General features: G+C 40.2%; 1 protein-coding gene across 1 annotated transcript; it reads left to right on the forward strand.

Moving 5' to 3' along the window:
* Positions 1–30: 30 nt before the first annotated feature.
* LOC149081005 (uncharacterized) lies at positions 31–27,127 on the forward strand. The gene is made up of 2 exons (XM_089237302.1): positions 31–230; positions 23,636–27,127. The coding sequence occupies exon 2, from the start codon at positions 23,686–23,688 to the stop codon at positions 24,712–24,714; it is 1,029 nt and encodes a 342-aa protein (XP_089093428.1). The 5' UTR covers positions 31–230; positions 23,636–23,685; the 3' UTR covers positions 24,715–27,127.

Raw genomic sequence — 27,127 nt, forward strand, 5'->3', positions numbered from 1 at the left:
CCCACAACACCTTGTGCGGGATTGGGGTAGAGTAAAACTTGCGTTGACTTCTTTGAAATGTGTTTTGGTTTCTAAGGATTGCACTTTCTCTGTGAGGCACTGACTGATAATAAGCAACATGTGCCCCATCCCTGGATATAATACAGTACATTTTTACGGATAAGTGAGCATCTACGGACTTGGTATGAGCTGTTTTCGTTGGTCAACAATATCGATTAGCCGTCTGTGAGGTAAGTCGTTTAACAAGTTTCCATTCCCACAACTGCACAGTAGTTGATTGTTTAAATGTCCTGATTGGGAACTTGTAAGGTATTTTGATTGTCCCCTTTCAAGTTGTTATAACTTCGATTATACATACAACTGCTGGAAAAAAAATTAATTCAGTTATTTGAGACAAGGAAACTAGGAAACTTGGATGATAAACAGAAACATTTATTAGAAACCAGTAAATTTACCTAATGAAACGAAACGTATAAAATGAGACTATTGTTCCCTTGAAAACAACATTCTAAAATAAGACAGGTATAGCTTTGATGGAATTTAAAATAATGACGGAAAATAAAAGTATCGCGTTGGGAAGAAAGTATCTAATAATGAGTTTGCTGGGGGGGGGGGAAGTATCTAATAACAGTTTGCTTAGTTTGGTTAAGAAAAAAAGCCTCTAATAACGAGTTTACTTGAAGAAAAGTATCTAATAACGAGTTTGCTCCGGAGAAAAGGTATTTCATTGCTTGGGGTAAAAAATATCTAACAGTGAGTTTGCTTGGAAAAAAATCTGATAACGAGTTTGCTTGGGTAAAAGTATCTAATAACTGATTTCCTTGGGGAAAAAGTATCTAATATCGAATTTTTGTGGGGGGAAAAGTATCTAATATCGAGTTTGCTTGGGTGAAAAACTATCTATACTGACGAGTTTTCTATGAAAAAAATGTCTAATGTCGAGTTTGTTTCAGAAAAAACTATGACAATGAGTTTGCCTGCAAAAAAAGATCCGAGTGAGTTTTGTTGTTGACTAATGAGTGCTGATTAATTAGTGAGTTGATTAATGAGTTTTCTAGGAAAAAAGTATCTAATAACGAGTTTGCTTGCAAAAAAAAGCATAATAATGAGTTTGTATTGGAAAAAAAAATATCTACGGTAATAATGAAATTGGTTGGTAAAAAAGTGTCTACAGTAATAATGAGTTTGCTTAAAAATAAAATATCTGATAAAAAGAGTTTGCTTGAAAAAAAAGTATCTAATAACGAGTTTGCTTGGGGAAAAAGAGTACCTAATTAGGAGTTATTGATTGAAAAAGAAATGCAATATCGAGTTTGCGTGAAAAAAATATCTAATAACAAGTTTGTTTGAGAAAAAAATTATCTAATACCCAATTTTTGCTTGGGAAGAAATTATTTTATAAAACGAGTTTGCTTGAAAAAAAAAAGGCTCTGATAATGAGTTTTAGCTAGAATAAAAAATCTCTGTTAATGAATTCGCTTGCGAAAAAACCCCCTATCAAATAATGAGTTTGAGAGAAAAAGTATTTAATAACGAGTTTAATTGGGAGGAAAAACACCTAATAAAGTTTGCTTGAAACAAAGGTATCTAATAACGAGTTTACTTGGCAAAAAGTATCACACACACACACACAAACAAACAACGAGTTTGCTTGAAAAAGTATCTCATAACCAGTTTGCATGGGGGAAAAGAATGTATCTAATTACGAGTTTGCTCGGGGAAAAGTATTTAATAATGAGTTTTTGCGTGGAAGAAAATATCTAATATAGAGTTTGCTTGGGGAATAAGTATCTAATATATATATATATACAACCTCTGACAATAAAGTTCGGTGAATAGTCCTGTAACATTAACGTAGATGAAATGTTAACGAAAGGTACCTTACTGTCCTTCGAAATAGTCACCTCCCATTACTATGCACCGCTGAGATCTCCTATACATGTCCTGGAAACAAGTCTTCTTTTGGGATGGAGTTCAAAAGCCTCGTCACATTTCCTTGGATGTCAGGAATATCGTCAAATCGCTTTCCTTTCAAAGAGAGTTTGAGTCGTGGGAATAGGAAGAAGTCTGGAGGATTGAGATCTGGTGAGTATGGTGGATGCTCAATTTGCACCACCCCCTTTCTTGCGAGGAACTGTTTGACGATATTGGCTGTGTGAGGGCGAGCATTGTCGTGAACAAGAAACCATGAACCTTGTTGTGCGTACTGAGGTCGTACCCTGCGTAGACGTTTCATGAAACGGGTCAAAATTTCAATGTACCTTGCAGCATTCATCGTCGTTCCCTCAGGTAGAAATTCCTTGTGGATTTTCCTGTTCATTTTCCTGTTCTCAGTTAAGAACCAACGCACTAAATAAGCACTTTGCAAAACAAGTTTAATTGGGAGGAAAAACACCTAATAAAGTTTGCTTGAAACAAAGGTATCTAATGACGAGTTTACTTGGGAAAAAGTATCACACACACACACACACAAACAAACAAACAACGAGTTTGCTTGAAAAAGTATCTCATAACCAGTTTGCATGGGGGAAAAGAATGCATATAATTACGAGTTTGCTCGGGGAAAAGTTTGCTCACGAAACACAAACGACGCTCAACTGAACAACGGTGGCGGCAGATGGTCAACACCTGCCGCTACGCATGTGCAGCGTTTTGCTCCGCCAGTGTTGCCAGATCGGCCGTTCTGACTTCATTCACCGAACTTTATTGTCAGAGGTTGTATATATATATGTTACCGGCAAAGTATGAAATCCAGGCATTCTATAGAATGCCTAGGCATTGTATAGAATGCCTGGTCGTTTCAGGCAAAGTATGAAATACCGGTTTTATTCTATACTTTGCCTAGGCATTCTATAGAATGACTAGTCATTCTATAGAATGCCTAAACACAATCCAGGCAAAGTATGAAATATCTTCTTCCAACAAATCTCTTTAGGGGCGGTATAAAATATTACATAAAATTAAAATTTCATAGAATTTTCTTTTTTTCCCGGAAACGTTTCCCTTTCGCTCTCGTGAAAAAGGATCTGTTGAGGGGCGGTATAAAATATTACAATTTCTTCAAATTAAAATTTCGCAGAATTTTCGTCATTTTTGCCCGGAAACGTTTCCCTTTCGCTCTCGTGAAAAAGGATCTGTTGAGGGGCGGTGTAAAATATTACAATTTCTTCAAATTAAAATTTCGCAGAATTTTCGTCATTTTTTCCCGGAAACGTTTCCCTTTTGCTCTCGTGAAAAAGGATCTGTTGAAGTTCGTAATTTTTTCCGAAAACATGCATTGGCCAGCGACGACTTCCATTCTTATTGGTGTATAATCGCACCATTTGATCCACGATGTCGACTCCATATTTAATTTCGTTATTGTAGGCAACTGTTTCTGGGGTCTTTTTCACGTTTTCGTTGATAGTTACATCAGTATGAAGTGAACTCAGAACTAGAACATTTTTAATTTTTTTTTTCTCTGATAAGATGTCAGCGTGATATCAGTTCCAGTTTTGAATACTATTGACGAGTATAGATCCCGTGTTCCTGTTTTTGCAGTTGGAGTTACCTCACGACGGTCTTTTTGAAGGGTCCCAACCAATCTTGTCCTTTTCAAAAATGCACATAATCTCAGTGATGTAAAATAATCATCTGTTGTTTTGTTTCGACGTTCTCCTAGGTAAGGTTTGACTAATCGAATAACATGTTCATAGACAAGTTAATTTGCTGGTCTGGTGTTATCTGTCCCAGTGTAATCGAAACTGATTTTCTGTCTATTCAGAATATATTTGGAATCAACGCAGGCAAGAAGCCAGAATTCTGTCCCAAATTTGTCTGGCTTACTTGGGATATACTGTGTAAATGGACATCTTGCTTTTGAGGGTAGAAGTTGTTCGTCCACAGTTAGATTGGGCCCTGGTTTGTAGCACGTCGCACTGTATTCTATGAATGAAATCCATAGTGAACATGCAAGAGAAAATTGGTCAGATCGAATCGCATGAATTTCAAAATTTCTTTGAAACGATATCTTGTCATTGTTTGGGGAAAAAATAGAGGACCCCAAATCTGGACGACCACAATGAATTCAGTAGGAAGTTTTTTGCACCTCTTGCATACATAATGGATATTGTTGCATCCAGTTCAAGCAAAGAAACTGACCAAGATGGGCTTCAGCTTCTGTATATGTCGAATCATTTTGTCGCAGAAAATAAGGCGTCACGAACCCAAAACACTTTCATTTATGTTTTTTGAGCGCATAAAATGTGGGGCCTTGATTTCCTCTCAATATATTTTGCGATCCTCGACATCCTAAAGTTGAGGAAGGTTCTATGATTTTCCATATGCTCCCATCTGCTGCAGTTTCTTAGATCGTTTCTGTGGCTTCAACGAGTTATAATGAGTCACACCACGGTCATTTTCTGCACACGAGAGCTAATTAGACCGGGACCTACAATTTATTGCCGATTCCGAACGGCAAGCTTGTTTCTAAGCTCATCGAGAGGTTGGTGCACTAACTCCTCAATGGGGGACTTCATGCGGTCAAGTCGCAGTGTCTGTTGTACCCCTGTGCCAGGAAAGTTTTCTGACAAAGACGAACCGGGTATCAAACTCACGACACCTCTAAACATCCTTTGGTACTTTAGGCGAGTATCTTATCGACCTGGGCTACCGCGCCCGAGAAATAATTTTATATTGATTTAAATATTCGTCATCAGAACCGCTACTTTCTTCACTACAGTTCGACATAGGGTAGATGTATGCTCTTCTGCACTTTCATCATAACTGCTTCCAGAGTTTCTCTCATCTAATCTTTGCATCTCCTGGAGTATTTCTTCAGTAAATATACGTTTTCTCGTCATTCTAAACCAATGTTTCCCAAAGTGGGCAATCGCCTCCTGGTGGGCGATAGAAAGGACCAAGGGAGCGATAGAAGCCACAGGTATAACATAGGGTATATGGGTTCGCTTGAGTGGGGGGGAGGGGGGTGATGAGGGAAAAATTTATCTGAAGAAGGGGGCGATGGAACAAAAAGTTTGGGAAACTATGTTCTAAACTAACTGTTTGAAAAGATCACATGCACTCAAATTTTCTACGTCCCAGAATAAACAATTTAACGGATAATATGGCAAGAATGCTTGACAAAAACCAAAAATGACACACCTGCTGACGACACTTGCAGATAAGAATGAGAGGAAAAGAAAGGTCACACACAAGGTCAAACGCAAAAAAGACTTTCAGAAGGATTATAGCCTACTTAGAAATCAATTGTGACGACGATAGTAGTATTTACCGCATAATGTGCTAGAATATAAGGAAGGGTCACTATGACCCCCCCTTCGGTCTTTCTAGGTATATCCGCTCGTAGCTTCGTTGTTAAAAAAGATAACGAAAGGAAGCTTTGGTATACAATAAGAACGTGCTAATTCAGGAACAGTCCAGAAATTCCAAGTGGTTCGGTTTGTTCTTAGCAGAGATATGGAAGCTTAAACAGCGTGCAGGGTCAAAAAGACACCCGTTCCGTCTTTCTACTGTTAATATTTCATCATTGATAAATGGAACTTGCAAATGCGGATTATGCGATATCATTTTGTCTTGAAAGAACCGAAATTTTCCTCTACGGATTTATGAACAAAAAATATAATGTATAAAGCGCCCGTTAACTCATCTAATCGAGGGTAAGTGACCGTGGTATGTCGGTCACGGAAAACAAATTGGTATACGTAGGTTTACCATATTTTATCGGTGGAAATACGGGAGATAGAGATCCTAAGTAAAGAATTGCTTATTGTTAGGTCGACGATATTTGCTTGAGAAAAATACGTGAAATTGGGATTCGAAATACGGGAAAATGTGGAACAATGTCAATTATCGCTAAATGATGCCAAAAGTAAACGAAATCGTTAACTCGTGCTAAAATCACTGAAAATTCGCCAATCGTGAGAAATAAAGTGCCACTTCAAATTAAAGTGAATTAAAAAAAAACATGACAAATGTGTGAGATGAATATTCTTGTTTTTAGTCTCTTAATGAGGCTTTTTGAATCACGTGATATTTCCCTTTTTCTGGAGAGACATACATGGTAACCAATATGGCGACTTCCTGCGCAACTCATGAAAGACATAAATCAAAATTAAAGAAACGTAGAAATGAATTGGTTTTTTTTCTACTTTTTGATGGGTGCTAGATATTTCGAAAATTTTCTTGAAGCTCAAGTTATCGATTTGCCTGCTTTTGCTTCAAAAAATGCTTGATTAAAGCTGCGGAATTTCTTCAGTGTAATTTATGGGCCCATAATTAATTTCAAAACATCCTAAACTATATAGATTGATGATATTGGATATTATAAAACAATACAGAAGTATTAATTCTCATTTTTGTGCTTGAGAAGATATAAATCAATGTTATTGCATGAATATCTAACTCAAAAGTAGGTCCGGATAATTATTTCATATTTAATTTTCTGTGCTTTATATTTCTAAGCGAACTCAATTTTTCTAAAATCGAGAATTCAGTTCAATTTTTAAAATTATTGATGAGGCGGAAAACCCTACTAAATTTCCACATTTCAACGGTAAATTCGGCAATTTTAACATTGATTTCCATGGGAAAAACATGCTGTGCTTGTCCTTCCAAGTGATACTGATGATCATAGGCGTACGCAGAATTTTCTCGAGGGGGAATTGAGATTTTTTTACCTTCTGAGGGAGTTTTACCTTTTTTCCCTTTGAGTACGCCAATGATGATGATGATGATTATGATGTCTATTCCAAAAGCCTCATTATCGTGATGTAATTTCTAAGCTGGAAAGATCATTTTAATCGTTGATTTGAAGAATAAAAAGTCAAGTTAACTTCGTTGAAAATATTTGAAAACTCAGGACATTTCTGCAAAAAAGTCGGGACCTTAGAGGAGAAATAAAATACTTTATTTCTCCTCGATGGTCGGGACAGCAAAAAAACAGAAATACGTGTAGTGAAACCTGACGTGAAGTTTTTTGTTTCTCTAATGCTTGTTATGTGTAGTGCTGCCATCTGCCACCAGTTTTTCTAACTATGAGTGAAGTGTTATGATTGAATGATTTATTGTTGTAGGACTGTCGCTCTATGTGGCGAGACTTTTTAACGGGGAGATCGGCTTGCATTTGCGCCTTGAAGTTGGGAACCACAGAAAACCAACTTCAGCCGACCACCACTGTGGGGTTCGAACCCGGATCCTCGCAACGCGAGTCCGTCACTATAACCACTCGACCACTACAGCGGCAAAGACGCTTATAGTTTTATACTTTATTAAAATCAACTATTGAAATTATTTTTCGACGCATAAATTATATCACTATAATTACAACTATGAATAAGAATATTCACCTCACGTACGTCATGGTTTTTTTACTTTCTTGATAAAGTGATCCTCAAATATGTTCAAGAGATCCTGTATGATCTGTCCAGGGAATTTGTTAATGTTGATAAACATCCATGCCAGAGAGAATCAGGGTTCGAACCAACACTTCCACAGTAAAACGCTAGCTCCCAAACTACTCCACTGCAAGACGGCAAATACTAAACGTTGATTTAATTGTTTGCCCCTTCAAACGTTTTATTTCGTTATTTTACAATGTACTTCGTGGAATCCAGTTTTGTTCACTGCAATTCTCTCAGAGTAATGTTTGTTTCCTGCCATTGGTGTTTTTTAAGGGATTTCTGCAAAAGTTTTCCACTTTGCTTACATTCGTCGTCATTTATGGCGATGATTGGCGATGTTCCGTATTTTACCCGTATTTGAAATCCTGAGTTCCGGTATTTTTCTCGAAGAAATTTGTTAGCCTAAATGTGCAATAAAACTTAGTGACACGGTTTTTACAATCTACCAAAATTACGAGAATTCTTTGGATAGCAATTTACTTCAGCTTTGGGAGCTTACGTCAGTGGTGAAATAATTGACGTTATGTGTCTCATCAGGCCCCTAGCCAGAAATTTCATTCCAAGGGGGATCACTTTCATTTCGTGGGGAGGGACCAAAGTGATAGAATACTGGTTCCAAAAATTTTACGTCGCGGGGCACTTTTCAGAATTGTTATCATTGAGCACTAAATTTGACAACATTTACAGGTTGGTGCCATGTATAAAATACAGTAATTGTGATAAAACTGGTGATTGTGCATAATCGCCGGTTATTATGCACAATAATTTCATCCGTTTTGATCGGTGATTATGCATAGTAATCGATATAAATCCGGTGATTATGCGTAATTACAGATTTATGCCGTTTTGTTTACGGTAACGTATAAAAGGTATTCCACGAAAAACGTCCGAAAGCGATAAAATGTTGTCCGTATCCGATTTGAAATTCCAAAAAGAAATTACACGCTTAAATTCAGTTGTGATTTATTTTGACGAATGAATTTTAATTTGACGAAAATGTGACATTTTATATCGTCCATCCACAGATCCCTTGTCAAGAAAGCCAAAGGAAAAGTTTACAGAAAAAAATTAGGAAAAATTATATTAAATTGTAATCGTATAAATTGAATATTTTATACTGATCCTATAAACAGATCCCTCCTCCAGAGAGCCAGACGTTAAGGTATCCCGGAAAAATCGAAGAAAACTGTGTGAAAATTTAATTTGACGACATCGCCCCTCAAGGGATTCCTTCTCAAGAGAGTTAAAGGAAAACGTTTGAAATTGAAAACTGTGTGAAATTTTAATTTGACGACACCGCCTCTCAATGGATCCTTTTTCACGACAGAGAAAGGGAAGCGTTTCCGGGAAAAAATGACGAAAATTCTGCGAAATTTTAATTCGAAGAAATTGTAATATTTTATACCGCCCCTCAACAGATCCTTTTTCACGAGAGCGAAAGGGAAGCGTTTCCGGGAAAAAATGACGAAAATTCTGCGAAATTTTAATTCGAAGAAATTGTAATATTTTATACCGCCCCTCAACAGATCCTTTTTCACGAGAGCGAAAGGGAAGCGTTTCCGGGAAAAAATGACGAAAATTCTGCGAAATTTTAATTCGAAGAAATTGTAATATTTTATACCGCCCCTCAACAGATCCTTTTTCACGAGAGCGAAAGGGAAGCGTTTCCGGGAAAAAATGACGAAAATTCTGCGAAATTTTAATTCGAAGAAATTGTAATATTTTATACCGCCCCTCAACAGATCCTTTTTCACGAGAGCGAAAGGGAAGCGTTTCCGGGAAAAAATGACGAAAATTCTGCGAAATTTTAATTCGAAGAAATTGTAATATTTTATACCGCCCCTCAACAGATCCTTTTTCACGAGAGCGAAAGGGAAGCGTTTCCGGGAAAAAATGACGAAAATTCTGCGAAATTTTAATTCGAAGAAATTGTAATATTTTATACCGCCCCTCAACAGATCCTTTTTCACGAGAGCGAAAGGGAAGCGTTTCCGGGAAAAAATGACGAAAATTCTGCGAAATTTTAATTCGAAGAAATTGTAATATTTTATACCGCCCCTCAACAGATCCTTTTTCACGAGAGCGAAAGGGAAACGTTTCCGGGAAAAAAAGAAAATTCTATGAAATTTTAATTTTATGTAATATTTTATACCGCCCCTAAAGAGATTTGTTGGAAGAAGATATTTCATACTTTGCCTGGATTGTGTTTAGGCATTCTATAGAATGACTAGTCATTCTATAGAATGCCTAGGCAAAGTATAGAATAAAACCGGTATTTCATACTTTGCCTGAAACGACCAGGCATTCTATACAATGCCTAGGCATTCTATAGAATGCCTGGATTTCATACTTTGCCGGTAACATATATACACATAACGACTCTGTTCGGAAAAGAAAATCGAACAGAACAAGTTTTTGTTCGGGAAAAAATCCAATAACATGGGCTTGGAAAAAAAACTTAAGGGGTCTCATACCTTCCAACATGGTGAAACATTATGATCCAATAGAAATATCATTAAAACTACAATTTATAACCATTGGTTTGTTTCAAATGTTTCACACATGCTCTTGATTGTATGTGCTATCCCATGCTAGGATAAGATGAGCTTTAAATTTTAAATTTTATTTATATTAAACTGAGTCAATAAAATCTCAAACTTTTGCTTTATTTCATGAACTAAACAGTTTCTTTTATATACAGGGTGTTCTGTTAATGGACCGACAAACTCAGAGGGTTATTAGTAGCATCAAGAGGAACAAAAATTGCAATGGAACATGGTGTCGCAAACCTCGTTGAGAGGGTGAAAATCGCGGACAACGCAAATCGATGTTACGTACCCAAAAGAGGTGGATTGGACGCGATGGACCCGTTGCTTGGCCTCCTCGTTCGCCAGATCTCAATCCGTTTTTTCTATGGGGTCACTCTTAAGTCACTCATTTATGCGACGCCTGTGGATCTCATAGCGCGGATTGTCGTCGCTGCGGCAGGCATCAAAAGCATACCTGGTATCTTCGAGCGCGTCGGGGGAAACTTTTTTACGTCGTTGTAGAATGACGTACAATGACGTCAGCGGCCGCCACTTACAACAACTCTAGTAATAATTAATCAAATAAATCTTTTTGTAGTTAATATTGTACGTTCCAGCGTGACATCGAAACCTGCATGCGTTTTTTTCGCGATTTTCACCCTCTCGACGTGGTTTGCGACGCCATGTTCCATTGCAATTTTTGTTCCTCTTGATGTCTACTAACAACCCTCTGAGTTTGTCGGTCCATTAACGGAACACCCTGTATATTTTGAATCAACATTTTTATTCCATTACATTGATGTCACAGTATTTTATCATGCACCCAAGCTGTTTTAATGCATTTTGTTTGAAAATGAAAAAAAGATTAAGTACCAGAAATATGTAAAAATTTATGCTGGCATAGGATAGCACATAAAATCGAGAACATGTGTAAAAATGTGTAATAAATCAGTAGTTAAATAGTACTTTTAATGGTACGCCTACTAAAGTATAGTTTAGATATGAGACCACCCCCCCCCCCCCTAATATCGAGGTTCTTTGTGATCTTGTATCTTATGATGAGTTTACTTAGAAAAGTATCTAATAACGAGCTAGCTCGGGGAAAAATGTCTAATAACGAGTTAGGGGCCATTTTCAAGTATTACGTCAGCATCGATGTGGGAGGGGGTTTCCGATTTGCTGACTTTTGATGACGGGGTGGGGGAGGGGTTTGAATGATGCTTACGTTATCAACCACCCTTTATGAAAATATGAAATACTCTTGATGACGTCTTACTCGGTGCGACAAAAACGAGATAAACCTTTCGATAGAGTTTGTGGGCACTTGAAGTAACATTCCCCCCTATTGATAAGTGCCCTACAGAGCTACTTCAGTGATCTTTAAATGTTTCGCTGATCCAAGTGATCTGGAAATGTGTCCGGGCCGCTCAAGTGCTCTGGGACTGTGCCACGCATCACTCAAGTGATCTGTAATTATGTGCCGCAGATCACTTAAATAATCTGAGAATGCACCGTGGGTAACTTGAGTGATGTAGAACCACGCTGAGGGCCACTTAAGTGCTCTAAAAGTATGCCACACGTCATTCAAGGGATCTCTAAATGTGTCGCGGATCGCTTAAATGTTCTGGAACTGTGTCCCGGGTCATTTAAGTGATCTGAAAATGTTCCACGGGCCACTAAAATGCTCTGGAATTGTACCACGGGACACTCAAGCGATCTGTAAATGTGCCGCTCGGTTCATTTTTACAAAATTAGGTTTGAGGAGGGCAGGCCGCATCAGTTAACCCCCAGGGACATATTTGGTCCGCGGGCCAAGGGCCTTTATGCGATTTATCATTATATGGCTTAAAGGGTGCGTTGCAATGAAATTATTAAAGACTATCTGATACCCGGGGACGTTGCCCGCCCCGTAAAAAATGTATATACGTATAGCTTATTAGTTATTTCCCAATCAAAAAAATTTCTGCATCAAGTAAGAAAAAATTACTTTTATTTTCAAATATTTTAGTTAAAAACTTCTGGCAATCGCTTGTGGGTACACAATATTTTTTGTTTTAGCATTTGGTGTGTAGATGCACAAACTTTTAGGATTACCAACACGCGATGAAATGCTGTCCGAGTGAAAAACAGGGCTCAAGTAGGTTGATACCTGCCACTGGTAACGACTGGCTTGGCATGGCAAAAGCTGAACGAATCGGGAACTGTAATCGCTTGGAAGCGAATGGCATTTCTTCAGTTATAATTGGGATACGTGGAATGAATACGTCTTCTCCTCCGGCACATCCAGTTAGAATCGTTGTTTCAATTATGTAATTGTGCAATTTCTTCACGCAGAGTCTGGTGCCATTGCAGAGTCTCGGTGTCTCCAAATTTCTTAAAAGCGTTATAGGTGCTCTGACTTCGACAGAACTGTCTGCGCTGAGTCTGTGACAGTGTCAACCGATTTGTAAGATGTGGAGTCTCCCGGAATAATTTTTAGGATTTTTTTTTGTTGATCTTTTTCACACTGTCATTTTTCGATGCCAGAATCGCTCTCTCACAGTCACTCATGGTTTTGGTGATTTTGTTGAATGTTCGGGAAGACTTTGTCTGCAAGTTCTTGAACTGAGTTTAACAACTGGCAAAATCCATTTGGGAACGTAATCAGTCCAGTGCTTCGGTCTACGGGAATTCTTCCATTGCCAAGTTTGATCAACTGATGTGAAAATGATAGCAGTGCTGAGTCATTTTGCAGTTGAACTCGCATGTTGGTGGATAATGATAATTTTTTAACATCGTGCCAGAGTGTTGATGATTTGAGGCATTCATTGAGTTCATCAGCTGGCGTTAAACATTTTTATTCCCAATTTTGTCGTCGTAATTGTTGTTCTCTGTTGTTAGTGATGTCATATGTCCAGCCTGTGTAGCGAATATTGTTCAAACGCCTTTTAAGCATTTTTTAAAATTCAAAATCTGGCATTTGTTTTTCAAGATCGGTTCTAGTTTTTGAGATAAAAGTAAAAAATTAAATTTTAATAGTAATACGCTATACATACATATAAGCAGCATACAAATAACATTCGAAGTGTGCGAAATGTAAATCAATTTTCCAACTTAATACCAATAAATAAAGACCACTGATGTCTGATCATGATATAAATGTATTGAACAAAACAGGAAAATGAATGAAAAATTGAATGCAAAAAAATCGACGCAAGAATTAGTGTCTGCAGACTATATCGAAATGTTGGGAGATGCCTTATCTCAAAAACTAGAGGCAACTGGCAAAATCAACACCAGTTTCAAAATCCGCAGCTCCCAATATATCCTAAACCTGTTGAAATTTCCTCTTGGGAACGTGAAAAAATAATTTTTTTGGCAGTGTTATTTGTCATTACAGGCTCGATACCAATTTGATGGTAATGTTCTGAGCAAAACTGAGCTACTTTGCACCATTCCAAAAGTCGTCTAAAGCAGCGGTTCTCAACCGGTGCTCCGCTCCTTGTGCACTCTCCAGGGGCTCCGCGGCCGCTCGAAGAAAATGAAAATGAAAAAAAAAACAGTAAAATTTAAAAAAATAATCATAAATATTTTCAAATAGTGAAAATAAATCTGTAACTTTGATGAATAATTAAAAATTGGCCTACGAGGCTCCGCCATAGTGGCCAATAGTGGCCAGCCGCTGTGGTGGTCGAGTGGTTATAGTGACGGACTCGCGATGCGAGGATCCGGGTTCAAACCCCACAGTGGTGGTTGGCTGAAGTTGGTTTTCTGTGGTTCCCAACTTCAAGGAGCAAATGCGAGCCGATCTCCCCGTTGAAAAGTCTCGCCACAGAGAGCAACAGTCCTACAACGATAAATCATTCAATCATAACACTTCACTCATAGTTAGAAAAACTGGTGGCAGATGGCAGCACTACACATAACAAGCATTACAGAGAAACAAAAAACTTCACGTCAGATTTCACTATACTACACGCACATTCCCGCATGTACCGATTCGTTGGGGGTTCCGCGGGGGGAGGGGGGTGTGGGCTGGGTGCATGTGTGGTGTAGCAGTAGTAGGTAGGGCTCGGGGATCCATGATGTTCTTAAGTCAGCCATCTCGTTGGGCAATATGCCTGTTGTGGCGTTGTATCTGTATAGAATTTTTTACTTAAAAAGGCTCCACGAGTCCAAAAAAGGTTGAGAACCGCTGGTCTAAAGCGAAAGAGTTCCCATGCCGGTAATTATCATCAAACCCCCCGATCTTGCACATGTGAACGGGGCTTTTAAGACGGAAACTGTTTAATGCGGAAGCGGAAGGTATATTTAGTTTATTCGTAGATACAAAACTTGCTAAAACGGAAAGAATTTTTGGCTAACAGCAAGTTTTGTCCTTTGGATGGGAGGAAAGTTGAGTCGTTCTGATCCCCCCCCCCCCCCCCCGTTTTGTTAGGTGAACTCTTTCACTTCTTGGAAAAACGACGAATGCTTATTAGGGGCCATTCAAGTATTACGTCAGCATGGATGGGGTGGAGAGAGGGGGTTTCCGATTTGCTGACTTTTGATGACAAGGGGGAGGGGGGGGGGGTTGGATGATGCTTACGTCATCGACCCCCTCTTTATGAAAATATGAAATATTCTTGATGGCATCTTACTCGGTGCGCCAAAAACGAGAAAAAAATCTTTCGCTAGTTTGAGGGCACCTGAACTAACATTCTCCCTATTGATAAGTCCCCCTACAGAGCCACTTTAATGATCTCTAAATGTTTAACGGATCCTTCAAGTGCTCTGGAAATGTTTCCAGGCCGCTTAAGTGCTCTGGAACTGTGCCACGCATTACTCAAGCGATTCGTAATTATGACGGGGCTCACTTAAGTAGCAATCTGGGAATGTGTTCCGCGAGTAATTTGAGTGATGTAGAACCGCACTGTGTGTGGGGGCCGCTTAAGTGATCTAAAATTGTGCCACATGTCAGTCACTCAAGGGATCTCTAAATGTGTCACGGATCGTTTAAGTGTTCTGGAACTGTGTCGCGGGTTACGTAAGCGATCTTTGAATGTGCCACGGGCCACTTAAATGCTCTGGAATTGTGCTACGGGTCATTTAAGCGATCTGTAAAAATGTGCCGCTTAGTTCATTTTTACAAAATTGGATAAATGAGGGGCAAGCCACATCGCATAACCTTCAGGACCACATTTGGTCCGCGGGTCAAGGGTTTACCATATAAATGGCTTAAAGGGTGGGTCCCAATGAATTACTTAAAGAGAAATTTTGAGTTCTTACCTTAAAACTTCTTACCTTTAAATTTATTTTTCGCCTGGTGGAGGAGGTGCACGAGCACCCTATGCTCCGCGTACGTTTCTGATCCCACCAATATGCTTTAGGATTCAGAGGGGCAGAGCTGATGACGAAATTTTGCTGACAAGGGGGGTGGGGGAGGTCAGAATTTTGCTTACTTTTGCTGACAAGGGGTGGAAGGGGGGTCAAAAACGGCTAAAAAAAGTTGCTTACGTAATACTTGAATGGCCCCTTTTCTGACTGAACTGGTTCTGGGGGTCGGGCTTGAGAAAGGAAGCGGATTTACTCTTACAAATTTAGTGAGAGCTTGTGTTTCGCATTTGATTTATGATGGAAATGGTGACTTTTGTTATAAAACACTCCGATTGCATGGAAAACATTTGGTAATTTTGGGAGAGAGTAGAGAGTAATACGCGAGGGAGATATAATTACGCACCGATTAGCGGGATCGTCATTAAGTTGGTTTTTTTATTTTTATTTTTTTGCGATAATTATGGTCATTCATAATTGCAGCTAGCTATGGCAATCCTAACGATCAAAGGCTATCGGACTACCAATATCTTGGGGGGATTAATATCGGTAGGATTCAGTCACACACTTTCAACTAATGTCCGAAATTCTGTGAAATGTTTTAGCGCCATCTATCTAATTTAGTGTTGTTTCGGAAAGGTTTTGCAGCGATACCAATATCAAAGTTATCGATTGTTATTCACCAAAATTGTTGCTGATCCGTCTCCGATCAGTCTATTGTTAATTTAAATATAGGGTATAAAGTGATATATATTTTTACCTTTCATTAAATTTAATAAAAATGATGACTACCAAATTCGTAGATGGTAATTGGCACTCCTAACCGTGCCTAAACCAAGTTGTTTTGCTAGAGCTGTTTTCAATGGTGTTATGATAAAAAAAATCTTGATTCGAGAAATATTCATAGGTTTTTTTAGGTTCCGTACAGCCGTCTCATATAAGTATCTAGACCACTAGACCAGTGTTCTCTCCCTAAAATGGGCAATATCGTCCCCGCGGAGGAGGGGGGGGCGGTAAAGCACCGGAAATAACATGCGATCCTATGGGCTGAATTGAGTTGGTGGCAATGGGAGGAAAAAGAATTAATGAAGAAGGCCCCCCCCCCCCCGTTAGAACGAAAAGTTTGGGAAACTGATCAAAGGCATACACATGCTGAACCCATGGCCCCTCGAGCCAAATGTGGCTCCTTGGAATCTGATGTGGTCTGCGAACTCAAACTTAATTTTAGAAAGATGAACTAAGCAGCAGTCGAATCCCGTTATAACGAACGCCGAGAGACCGGAGGAATCACTTCGTTAAAACGAAATTTCGTTATAAAAAGGAATTCCAGATTACCTAGCATTGTTCCTATGTAAACTTATTTGAGGGATTAGAAAAGTATTCGTTAAAACGAGATTTTCGTTATTACGGTATTCGTTAAAACAAGATTTTCGCTATGACGGTATTCGTTGAAACGAGATTTTCGCTATGACGGTATTCGTTGAAACGAGATTTTCGCTATGACGGTATTCGTTGAAACGAGATTTTCGCTATGACGGTATTCGTTGAAACGAGATTTTAGCTATGACGGTATTCGTTGAAACGAGATTTTCGCTATAACGGTATTCGTTAAAACGGGATTCGACTGTATAACCAGATTCCTTAAATAACCTGCCGCACATTCCCAGACCGCTTAAGACACATTTGCAAATCAATTAAGTGACCTGGGGGCCACTGTTCAAGATCACTTGAGTGACTCACGGCCAGATACCGATTGCGGTTGGTTGAAGCCCCGGACGCAGAAGAAGATATTGCTCCCCCCCCCCTTTAAATTAGAAAAAAAAGTGTAAAAGGGGACCAGAGCACGCACCAACGGCCAAATCGGCCTTTGCCCACGGCACATTCCCAGACCACACTCAATTGAAATTGATCCTATGGGGACATAGCAGGAGGGGGGGGGGAAATGGCTGGTTTTTTGGTGATTATACATAATCGCATATTGTCTTGTCGCACTTGCGATTATACATAATTCCCAAATAAAATGTGGAAAAATTTGAAAATCTTTCTTCTCTTCATTGAACCAATTAATTATTTTTACCCGTACATGATACGTGCACTACACGTTTTATGCATTAAATTAGAATTAGATACAAACATTCATGTGCAACGGATACGGAAAACTGGCTCAATGAAGAGCTATCGGTGTTTCGGGGGAAAAACAATTCATCTCTGCCCTCACGGGGACACGAGCCCCGGTCCCGCATTTGCCGGATGAGTGCTCTACCAACTAAACTATAAGGAGATACTAGATAGAATTCTCCTCCCTTGGAGCGTATGTATATGCTGAATGGCTCCTTGCAATGGACGGCGGGAATGTTTTGCTAACAGCTCGCAAATGACATCAGGGCCACCAGATGGCGAGGTATATGCTGAAAGACGTCGTTCTCCCATTGTAATACACCAGATACGGAAAACTGGCTCTCAATGAAGAAATAATTTTGAGATGAATTTTCCTTCCCCGAAACACAGATATCTCTTCATTGAGCCAGTTTCCCGTACCCGTTGTATTAACAGGGAAGAGTGACGTCTTTCTGCATATACGTCAGCATCTGGTGGCCCTGGTGTCATTTGCTTTGAAACTTTCGCCGCCTGACAGGTCTTGTCAGCTTTCTGGAGCAGAACTTGCATAAAATGCACGACAAAACCAGAGGGACACGCGAACCGACGTATGTACCATCGAGGGAGTACGACTTGCGGCCAAGATGGAGAGGAGTTACTGACGTCACATACCCGCCCTCGCGATATAGCAGCAATCAGGCGAGGCAATACAACTCGCGGCCTAGACAATGGCGGACCTATGACTACCGAAGACCGATGCCGACAATCGAACTGATGTTGAAGCTGGCAAATCTAAAAACATGGATGACTGTGATTAGCTGATTCACTGCGATTCGAAATTTTATATTCATTGGATTTAGATTATTGATAATCATTCGATTTAGATTATTGATAATCATTCGATTTAGATTATTGATAATCATTCGATTTAGATTATTGATAATCAGTCGATTAACTGACGATTACTAGATGCTTTATGCGAATGCCATCATCGTATAATCTTGTTTATGATTCTGATTGCCTATCGGCGTTTGTTGTTTGATTTTAATTAACTATTATATGATCTCAGATTTATGATCGTTCATATATATATTTTATTTTTGTTGCCATTGTCCGAGGCGACAGTGTTTTGCTGTTTATAATAAAACTTTCCGGATACACCCATCCTGCGGGAACGCTTCGATATCTCTCTGAGATGGGAAGCGGGGTGTGTCCGGTCTTCAAAGGTAAAATTGTTTGCCATAAACGTCATTTATTTATTTATTCAATATTGTTTGGCCGAGGCCTATACGAGAGAATGCGGAAGTTACGAATGACGATTGATATAACAGGAAAATTCGGAGGTCGTAGTACAATCTACAATATTTGGTGGTAGGTTGTTCCAGTCGATAATAGTTCTTGGGAAAAGGAGCTTAATTTGTGACAATCTGAAGAGGCAAAGGATGGGCTGTAATTTTTGAGAATGGTTTAGTCTAACAGAGAAATGTGAGGGTCTAATTAGAATGTTGGAAGTGTTAACATTAAAAAACCCATGGAGGATTTTATAAAGAAAAGTTAAACGAGAGATAAGTCGAAGAGAGGAGAGCGGTTGGATATTGAGTTGGCGCTTGAGTTCCGTTATGAAGACTAGATGAAGGCCAGCAGTTAAAAATGAAGCGAGTGGACTTATTTTGGTTAGGTTCTAATTTGTCTACGTTGGTTTGGGTATGGGGTGGTCCCAGGCTTCACAGGCATAGGAGAGGGCAGGGAGAACATATGTTTGGTAGCACAAATGATGGACGTGACGGGTGGAGTTTTTCAGGCTACGGCGAAGGAAAAAGAGACTTTTTGGAGACGTTTATTAAAAATATAATCAACGTGAAGATTCCAGCTGAGATCGGACTGGCCGCCCTAGTCCCTGTTATTGCGCAAAAGGAATTGGCGGTGCAAGTGATTCGAACGACAGAGACTGGGTCACCCTAGTCTCTGCTATTATGCCCGAGTGGCGCCGTGGCAAGATGCTCGTCTTCCACTGTGAAGGTTACTACTACCTAGCGAGTTTTCCACATTTTTAAACACAGCATCCTATTTCGTTTCTTCTTATTTTGGCGTAGAATCTTTCTGGATGGCTCACAAATACCGCATAGTGATTGGATGTGGGGGCATAGAAATTGCCAATTCTCAGCCCGATCATTTCTTTTCCTCACAACGATGATACTGGCACGAGCAGGGAATTTCCCCCCCCCCTGAATATTCTGAGGGAAAATGGACTACTTACTGACGTCACAAGCAGAATGCGGAGGCCTTCTATCTCTAGGAGGTGATGAATTTTGCCGCCGTCCATTGCAAGGAGCCATTCAGCATATACTATACATACGATCCGGGGAGGGTGGGGGAATTCTATCTATCTTCATAGCTTAACGAGACCGGGGTTTGTGTCCCCGTGAGGGCAGAGATGAAATTTCTTCCCCCTGTAACACCGATATCTTTTCATTTAGCCAGTTTCTCGTATCTGTTGTAATAACAGGGGAGACTGACGTCTTTCTGCATAAAAACATTCATAACATTATCAGTCTTGTAATGTTGGCCTTCTTCACATGTACCAACACGTGCAAGAAAAACTAACATTACAATTTGGAATCACCGTACATAGTTCCATGGTTCAGTTAATCAAGTAAGTGATTGCCGGATAATCACATTCACAAATACGAGCTTGGGCTTATGCATAATCACCACTGAATATGATAAATTCTCGATTTGTGAACAAACAAAAATGAATAAATTAGAATTTTTTCGAGTTTGTCGGATTTTACTGTCCGTTCTATCGATAGTGTCCGCTAACGGGAAGTGAAATGCATTAAAGCCCTATTCCACGGGTCCGGGGATCAGGAAGAAAAGTCCTCTAACGGGTGATGTCCGTTAGGGGAGGTTCCACTGTACGTCCAAGTAGCCATCAAGGATTCCACGCAGATCCAAACGTGGGAACTCTCTGGTGTAGAAATGCTGGGCAATGCCTGCACAAAAATAACATGCCAACAACAACAACAAAAAGGCTGGAAATCTGGAGCCGGAGGATAATTTCAAAATTATAGAAATTATTTCAGAATTGAAGATAATTTAAGAATTAATGAAAGGAATGACTTCAGAATTAAAAGAAATTCCAAATCATCAGAAGAAATGATCCAACTCATGGGTGCTCGACCTTAAGGGAGAGTGCGGGGCCACTTCATTGGTTTGAAAACATGTCGAGGGCCACTTGAGCGATCTGGAAATGTGCCGCAGGCCGCTTGAGTAATCAGTAAATTTGTCGTGAGCTGTTTGAGTGATCTGGAACTGGGCCGTGGGCCACTTAAGTGATCTGTTGATATGCCGCGGGCCTCTTAAAGGATTTAGAAATGAGCCTTTTGTGATGTGAAACTGCACTATAAGTCACCTAAGTGATCTGTGCCCAGAGCCGCAATTATGGTTTTGTTACCTGTGGACTACAAACATTTTGCCGCCCTTCTCCCATTCTAGTCTAATTTCCTTGGCTACTCTTTCCTCGAATTCGTGCTATAACCTCCCTTGGCGTCCTCCTAATCCTGCAAGTACACCTGTGTCTCTAAGTCACTCTCTCGTTTGGTCACTCCCCTGCTCACGCACTCTCCAAGTCCATCTTTTGGCCATTCACATGCTTGCACACTCTTTTAGTCATTCACATGCTCGAACACTGTTTTGGTCACTCACATACTTGCACATGCTTTAGGCCAGGCTTTTGGTCGCTCACTGACATGGTTCCTTGCTTTATAGGTCACTCTTTTGATCATTTATTCGTTTAAAAATTTTCTATGTCTTTTTTCTTCCTTTTGTTGGTTATTCACATACTTGCACATCATCTAGGTCATTCACAGATCTGGTCCCTTACTCTGTAGGTCACACTTTAGGTCATTCACAGGCTTGCTCACGCTCTTAGTCACCCTTTTGTTTATTCACATGCTTGATTACGCTCTAAGTCACTCCTTTGTTCATTCACATGCTAACGCTAAATCCCTCCTTTTTTCATTCACAAGGTTAAAAACTCTCTAGGTCGCTCTTTTAGTCACTCGCTGACATAGTCCCCTTACTATCTCGGCAGAGGCAGATTTATTTAGGGTTGTACAAACATTTTACCCTCCCTTTTCCCATTCTACTAATTTTCTTGGCACTTGCCGCTATAGTCCGCTAAGCCCCCCCCCCCCCCCGTAAATACGTCACTGGCTGTGCCACTTAGTTCATTTTTATGAAATTTGGTTTGAGGTCACGGGGCACATCAGATAAATTTAAGGGCCACATTTGGTCCGTAGGCCATGGGTTGAGCTTAGCTATAATCAACTCTTTAATGCATGCTTTTTGTGCTGATAATTTTCTTCGTAGTTAATGACGTTTAATATGATTTTTTTTTTTAAATTTGTGTTTCGAATTGCATTGCGCACACGCAGGGCCTCGAAGAAAACGTGGCCCGGAAATGGCAATTCGCAACGGGGCCAGCCACTTCGCGAATTTCGTTAAATATTGATTCAGCCAATGTCCGAAAACGTACGAAGCCACAAAAAAAATCGCAAACGAAAGTAAATGTATTGAACCTAATATTACTTTCCAAATATACAGAGTGATTACTAGAGCCCGGATAATATGAAAATGCATAAGTGCATTTGCGACAGCATGTTTTTTAGCACTTCTTTTATAGTCACTGCATATAAATGCATAAAATCACCGAAATTTTAGAATAAGGGCATATTTTTAGCATTTTCCTATTAATCGCATTGTACTAATGTTTTCAAGACTATTTTTAGCCAGGGCCGGACTTAAGCAGATGCGAAGGGAGCGGCGGCACCGGGTCCCTAAATTTTAGGGGCCGCAAAACGAGACAAAATACTTGAATTACATTTTGACCCATTATTCAACTTCTTAACAAAGTACGTAACGCTTAAAACTCTGTCCAAAGACAGCGAACTCTTAATAATTAAGACATTGAACCCTCGGGACTAGGGATTCACACCCTCCTGGGGTAGCAGGGGGATCTGGTGTTTCCCCGGGTGCTGGACCAAAGGCCCCGCTAATTTCTTTTTTAAATCAATTAGATATTAAAAATTACACGCGGGGGAGGTAAAATGCGAAAGAGTAAATGTAGTTGCATGTGGGAATTCCTGGCCGGGCTGATGCTAATGGTCTATCTAACTGCTTAAGCCCCCCCCCCCCACCCTTGGGGGGACAAAACGAGGACCCATGTTCTGGTCTGGTGATGGCTGAAAGAGTATCTACTAGTTGCGAGCCTGGTTATAAGTTTATAATCTAGTTTACTTGCCTTTGACAACTTTTATGGCTGTATAATTGGCAAATTTACCTTTGACAATTTTTTTGACATAATTGGCAACTTTACTTGCCTTTAAGAATTTTTTCGGATGTAATTGAGAACTTTACCTTTAACCAATTTTTTGCTGTAACTGGCAACTTTACTTGCTTTTGACAATTTCTTTTTGGCTATAACTGGCAACTTTAATTGCCTTCGACAAATTTGTTCTGCAAATGGTAACTTTACTTGCCTTGATAGCGTTTCTGGCGTCATTCCATCTTTTATGAAAGAAATATGGTCAGCCTAGATATTTATCGTGTTATGTGTATTAATACACTTTTCTACCGGAGAAATTTTCGCGGGCCGGAGGTTGTGCATCCCTGCCTTAGGGCATAATCCAGTCCAGGACAAACTTAAGAACCGGAAATTCCTGAGAATAACTTTAGGAGAACTTTTTAAGGCCGAGATTACACTATAAAAGTTTGATAAAATTCCTTCTATAAAATTTGAAAAATCCTACCAATAAAGCTCATTGGTTACATTCGAGCAAATGCAACCGCTAATCTTATTGGCTGAATTTCTCAAATTTTATAAAAAAACTTTTAGAAAACATTTATAGTGTAATCCCAGCCTTATAGCCCGGGATAACACATAAAAGTTTGATAAAAGATCTTTTACAAAAACTTGAAGAAAGGAAACAATGAATAAGTAACCGATGCGCTTATTGGTAGCATTTTTCAAGTTTTGTACAATAATTTTTATAAAATTTTACTATAAAAATTTCATAAAAGTTCATTTATAAAACTTGAAAATGCAACCAATAAGGTTATCGATTGTATTTGCCCGAATGTAACAAATAACCTTATTCGTTCCATTTTTCGAGTTTTATAAATGAACTTTTATGAAACTTTTATAGTGTAATCCGGGCTAAGAATGAATTTTCTTTTAAAGAATTCTTCCTTATTAAGAAATATATATAACTCTATATTGTATTAAAATCGAATTTATCTTCTTTCCACTCTTTTCAGGTGATAAGGACGTCTATTCAGTGGATACATAGACCCTCAAACTGCACAGGATGGGGGAGAAAGCCGCTCTCTTCCGCAGACACAGCCCCCGGTACGTGACACTGGACGAAGACAACGTCTCCGAGCTTTCGTGGTCCAGCCGCCCGAACACGCAGGATGGAATCGCGTCTGTGTCGTCCTGCAGCAGGTTGTCGTCAGACAGCGGAGCGAGTTCCATCGAGGATTTCAACCGGAGGGGTTCGTCGCCCCTGCCGACCACTTTCCTCGATTACTGGGACGGGGTGCGCAGACACACGGCTCCTCCCAGGAAAACACCAATGACGCAGAGCGTGGATTACGGCCGTCCGAACACCGTCCACGCTTGGGACGTGTACCCGAGCAGGAGCACGTTGTCGAGGTACACGCCGCTGCCGGCGATAGGGACCAAACCCGACGACGACGGGGACAGCGGTGAGCGGCAACGGAAGTACTGCTTCCAAGAGGTTGGGCAAGACGAGACGGCTCAGTGTGACGACGACGAAGAGGAGGGTCGTCAGTCCCCACACGTCGACAAGAGCGACTGTGAAGAGGCCGTTTTTAGAAGACCAGACCACCTCAACGTCCCGAAGTTGTCCTGTAGACTGGGTTCCCTGAGCCTAGAGTCTGACGAAGACTCTGACTTCGACGAAGAGTCCGAATCAGGCGTTGTCTGTCCGACGGACGACGAAGACGATGACGATCTCGAAAGCCAGAGGAAGAGACGGCCCATCGTCCGATCGGCCACTTTCACCATCGAAGACAAGAAGAGGGAGTCCGAGGAGAAACCGGAGGAGGCCCAGGTTTCGACGAGACTCCTACTGGCCGTCAGGCTACCTGATGGATCCAGAGTTGCCGGATACTTCGATTCCAAGGACTCGCTGCGCGAGGTTTTCGCTCTGGCTCAGGACAAACTCTCGAATCCCCTCGGTCACTTCGAACTGGTCACCACGGAAATTCCTAAAAGGACTTTTTCTGACTTTTCACTGACTCTGGATGACGTCCGAATCGCGGACAAGACACTTCTGAATTTACAGTCCTGTGAAGACGAGGACAGTGAGTGATAACTTATGGTAAAGGAGAGACAAACGCGCGGTTATCCATCTTTTCGTACGATCCATTTAGTATTTTAGTCTTGTACACATCAACTAGAGATCACCAATCAAGGGGGCAAAAAAAAAACATATAGTAAATGCAGCAGATGGCGCTGTTTCTTGAGCTCCACCTGTTTGTTTATTGCAGTGGTTTCCAGGTTGTTCCTTGGATCTGCGGGATGTGTGGGCACCAGAATAAAGCGTAAAGTAAGGAAAAAGTGAGTAAAGAGTAAGAGGTGCTTTGGTAAGTGTCAGTCCATCACGACTCACATCAAGAGGGCTTTTTTCAATCAGCACCTACCCAAGCACACTCTTATTCTATCACGGGGGTACCGAAGACTCCCTTAGGTATCCTGTTGGAAAGCCCTATTGTCGCATCAGGATTTTCCAAAATTATACTGTGTCCTTAATGTAGGAGTTAAATCAAGGCCGCCCTCACCAGACACGGGCCCCGGTGAGAAAATAATAGCAGGGCCTCCTTAGCTCCGATGTTTTTCTTCTGTGGGAGAAGGGAAATCGAGAATTCGGAAGATGAAAATCATGAAAATTCAGAATGAATGGAAGAAATACTTTTAGAATATATTGGCAAATTTTTTTAGAATAAATGGAAGAAATAGTTTCAGAATTCGTGAAAGTTCAGAAATTGATGCAATGATCAGAATTTTTTTTAAAAAGAAATTCTAGGTAAGAGTGGAAATTCAGAATTTATGAAAGAAATAATTCCAGAATTATTTCTTTTTTAGATGAAAATGCAGATTTCCAGAATTGATGAAAATTTAGAATTTATGAAAGAAATTATTGTTACAGTAGATGCGTTCCCCCCCCCCACAAAATGCGGGGCCCACTTGTCGTATACTCCTAAGGGAGGATCTGAGTTAAACAGCGTGAAAACTCCGATCCCAATAACTATTTTTGGTCCCATCTGACATTGAATGTATTTGAGGTAGGGAACATTGTCACAGTTGTCACAACGTACTAATTTAATGGTCATTATTGGTCCTAATTAAAGACAAACTACGCTTCTTGAAATAAACAGTTCCGTCGGAGTTGTTGGATCTTCAACCGATCCGCACCTTTTTGTCTTCGGTTCCATTCACCAGTAATTTATTTTAGACTCCATGTTTGCATTACTAGACGCTTCGAAGTCCCCTGAGTTGATGAAATTTCGTTTCGGCATTAATTATGAAGTACTGACCGCAGAGCACAGTACTATATTTGTATATGTCTTCTCATTCAGATGCATATTTTCACATTTCCCGACTCCCATTTCCTAACCATCAAAGAAAACATTGATTTATACCGTCTGACAGCCTTAGGCCTGGACCGAAACAATAAGCGATACGACCGTACATCCACACGGATTGGTTAAAAAAAACCCTGCAATTCAGCTTTTCTAACCAATTCGTGTCAATATCGAGGATCGTATCGCTGTAGTATCGGTCCAGTGTGAATCCAGTCTAACATGTGTCTTCTGCCCCCCCCCCCCCCGGGGATACCAAGATCTTGCGACCGATAGGCGACTCCACATCCAGAGGATCGAACACGCATAATTCTATGGAGCTCCTAAGATCAGGATACTGGGGTGTATTAGCGACGAAATATCCGATGCGAAGGAGTCACTGGCGTGCTAGTCGAAAAAAAAAAAAGTTTGTAGCGAGAGACTCCATAGTATTTCTTCATATTTTCGTCGGTCTAGGTTGTACAATGGGGTGACCACGCGTTGGATTTAAGCAGTTCCGTCTTAACGCATGGGTCCACCCGGGCACCTCACAAAAATAAGATCCGGTTGAAATTTTCTAGGATTTACCAGGTAGGGCCTCCGAAAAACCACTTGGCCCGGGGGCCCATGATACTCTTAAGACGGCCCTGGATTTAAGTTGTATTTTTAAAAGAAATGCTCCTGTTGCAGCCCCCCCCCCCCTACATAATCTCCCTCGACTGGAATGCGTGTAATACAAATATAGAGCACGCACATACGTGTGGGAGGATATAGAGAAAAATACATACCTCCTCCAAGAGATAAACTTCAGTTATATTTTTTCTCTCTATACGGCATTGAACTGTGACGTCTCTATAACGTAAAGATATGTCAGGAGTTGATTCCGTAGCCGAAACAGTGCCGTCTTAAAGCAGCTTTGGCTCACCCGGTCGCCTCACGAAGAAGCGATCAAATTTTCGGGTACGAGCATATAAATTCGCAAACTGAGGCTAGTTCATCCCAATGCGATAACGAAGCCTCTACCGAACTGTGGTGCAGCTGATCGAACCGCTACAACATTCAATTTTTAAATTACTATAATAAATTAACTTTTTTGTAATTCAACTTATAAAATTTTTTGGAACATGTTCATAAATTCAAAGTCTTGTTTTTATTTATTTTATA

This window comes from Pholcus phalangioides, unplaced genomic scaffold, assembly GCF_987345545.1.
Source record: "Pholcus phalangioides strain wild (caught in Gottingen) unplaced genomic scaffold, Ppha-v1.0 ptg000010l_1, whole genome shotgun sequence".
Classification (NCBI taxonomy): Eukaryota; Metazoa; Arthropoda; class Arachnida; order Araneae; family Pholcidae; genus Pholcus; species Pholcus phalangioides.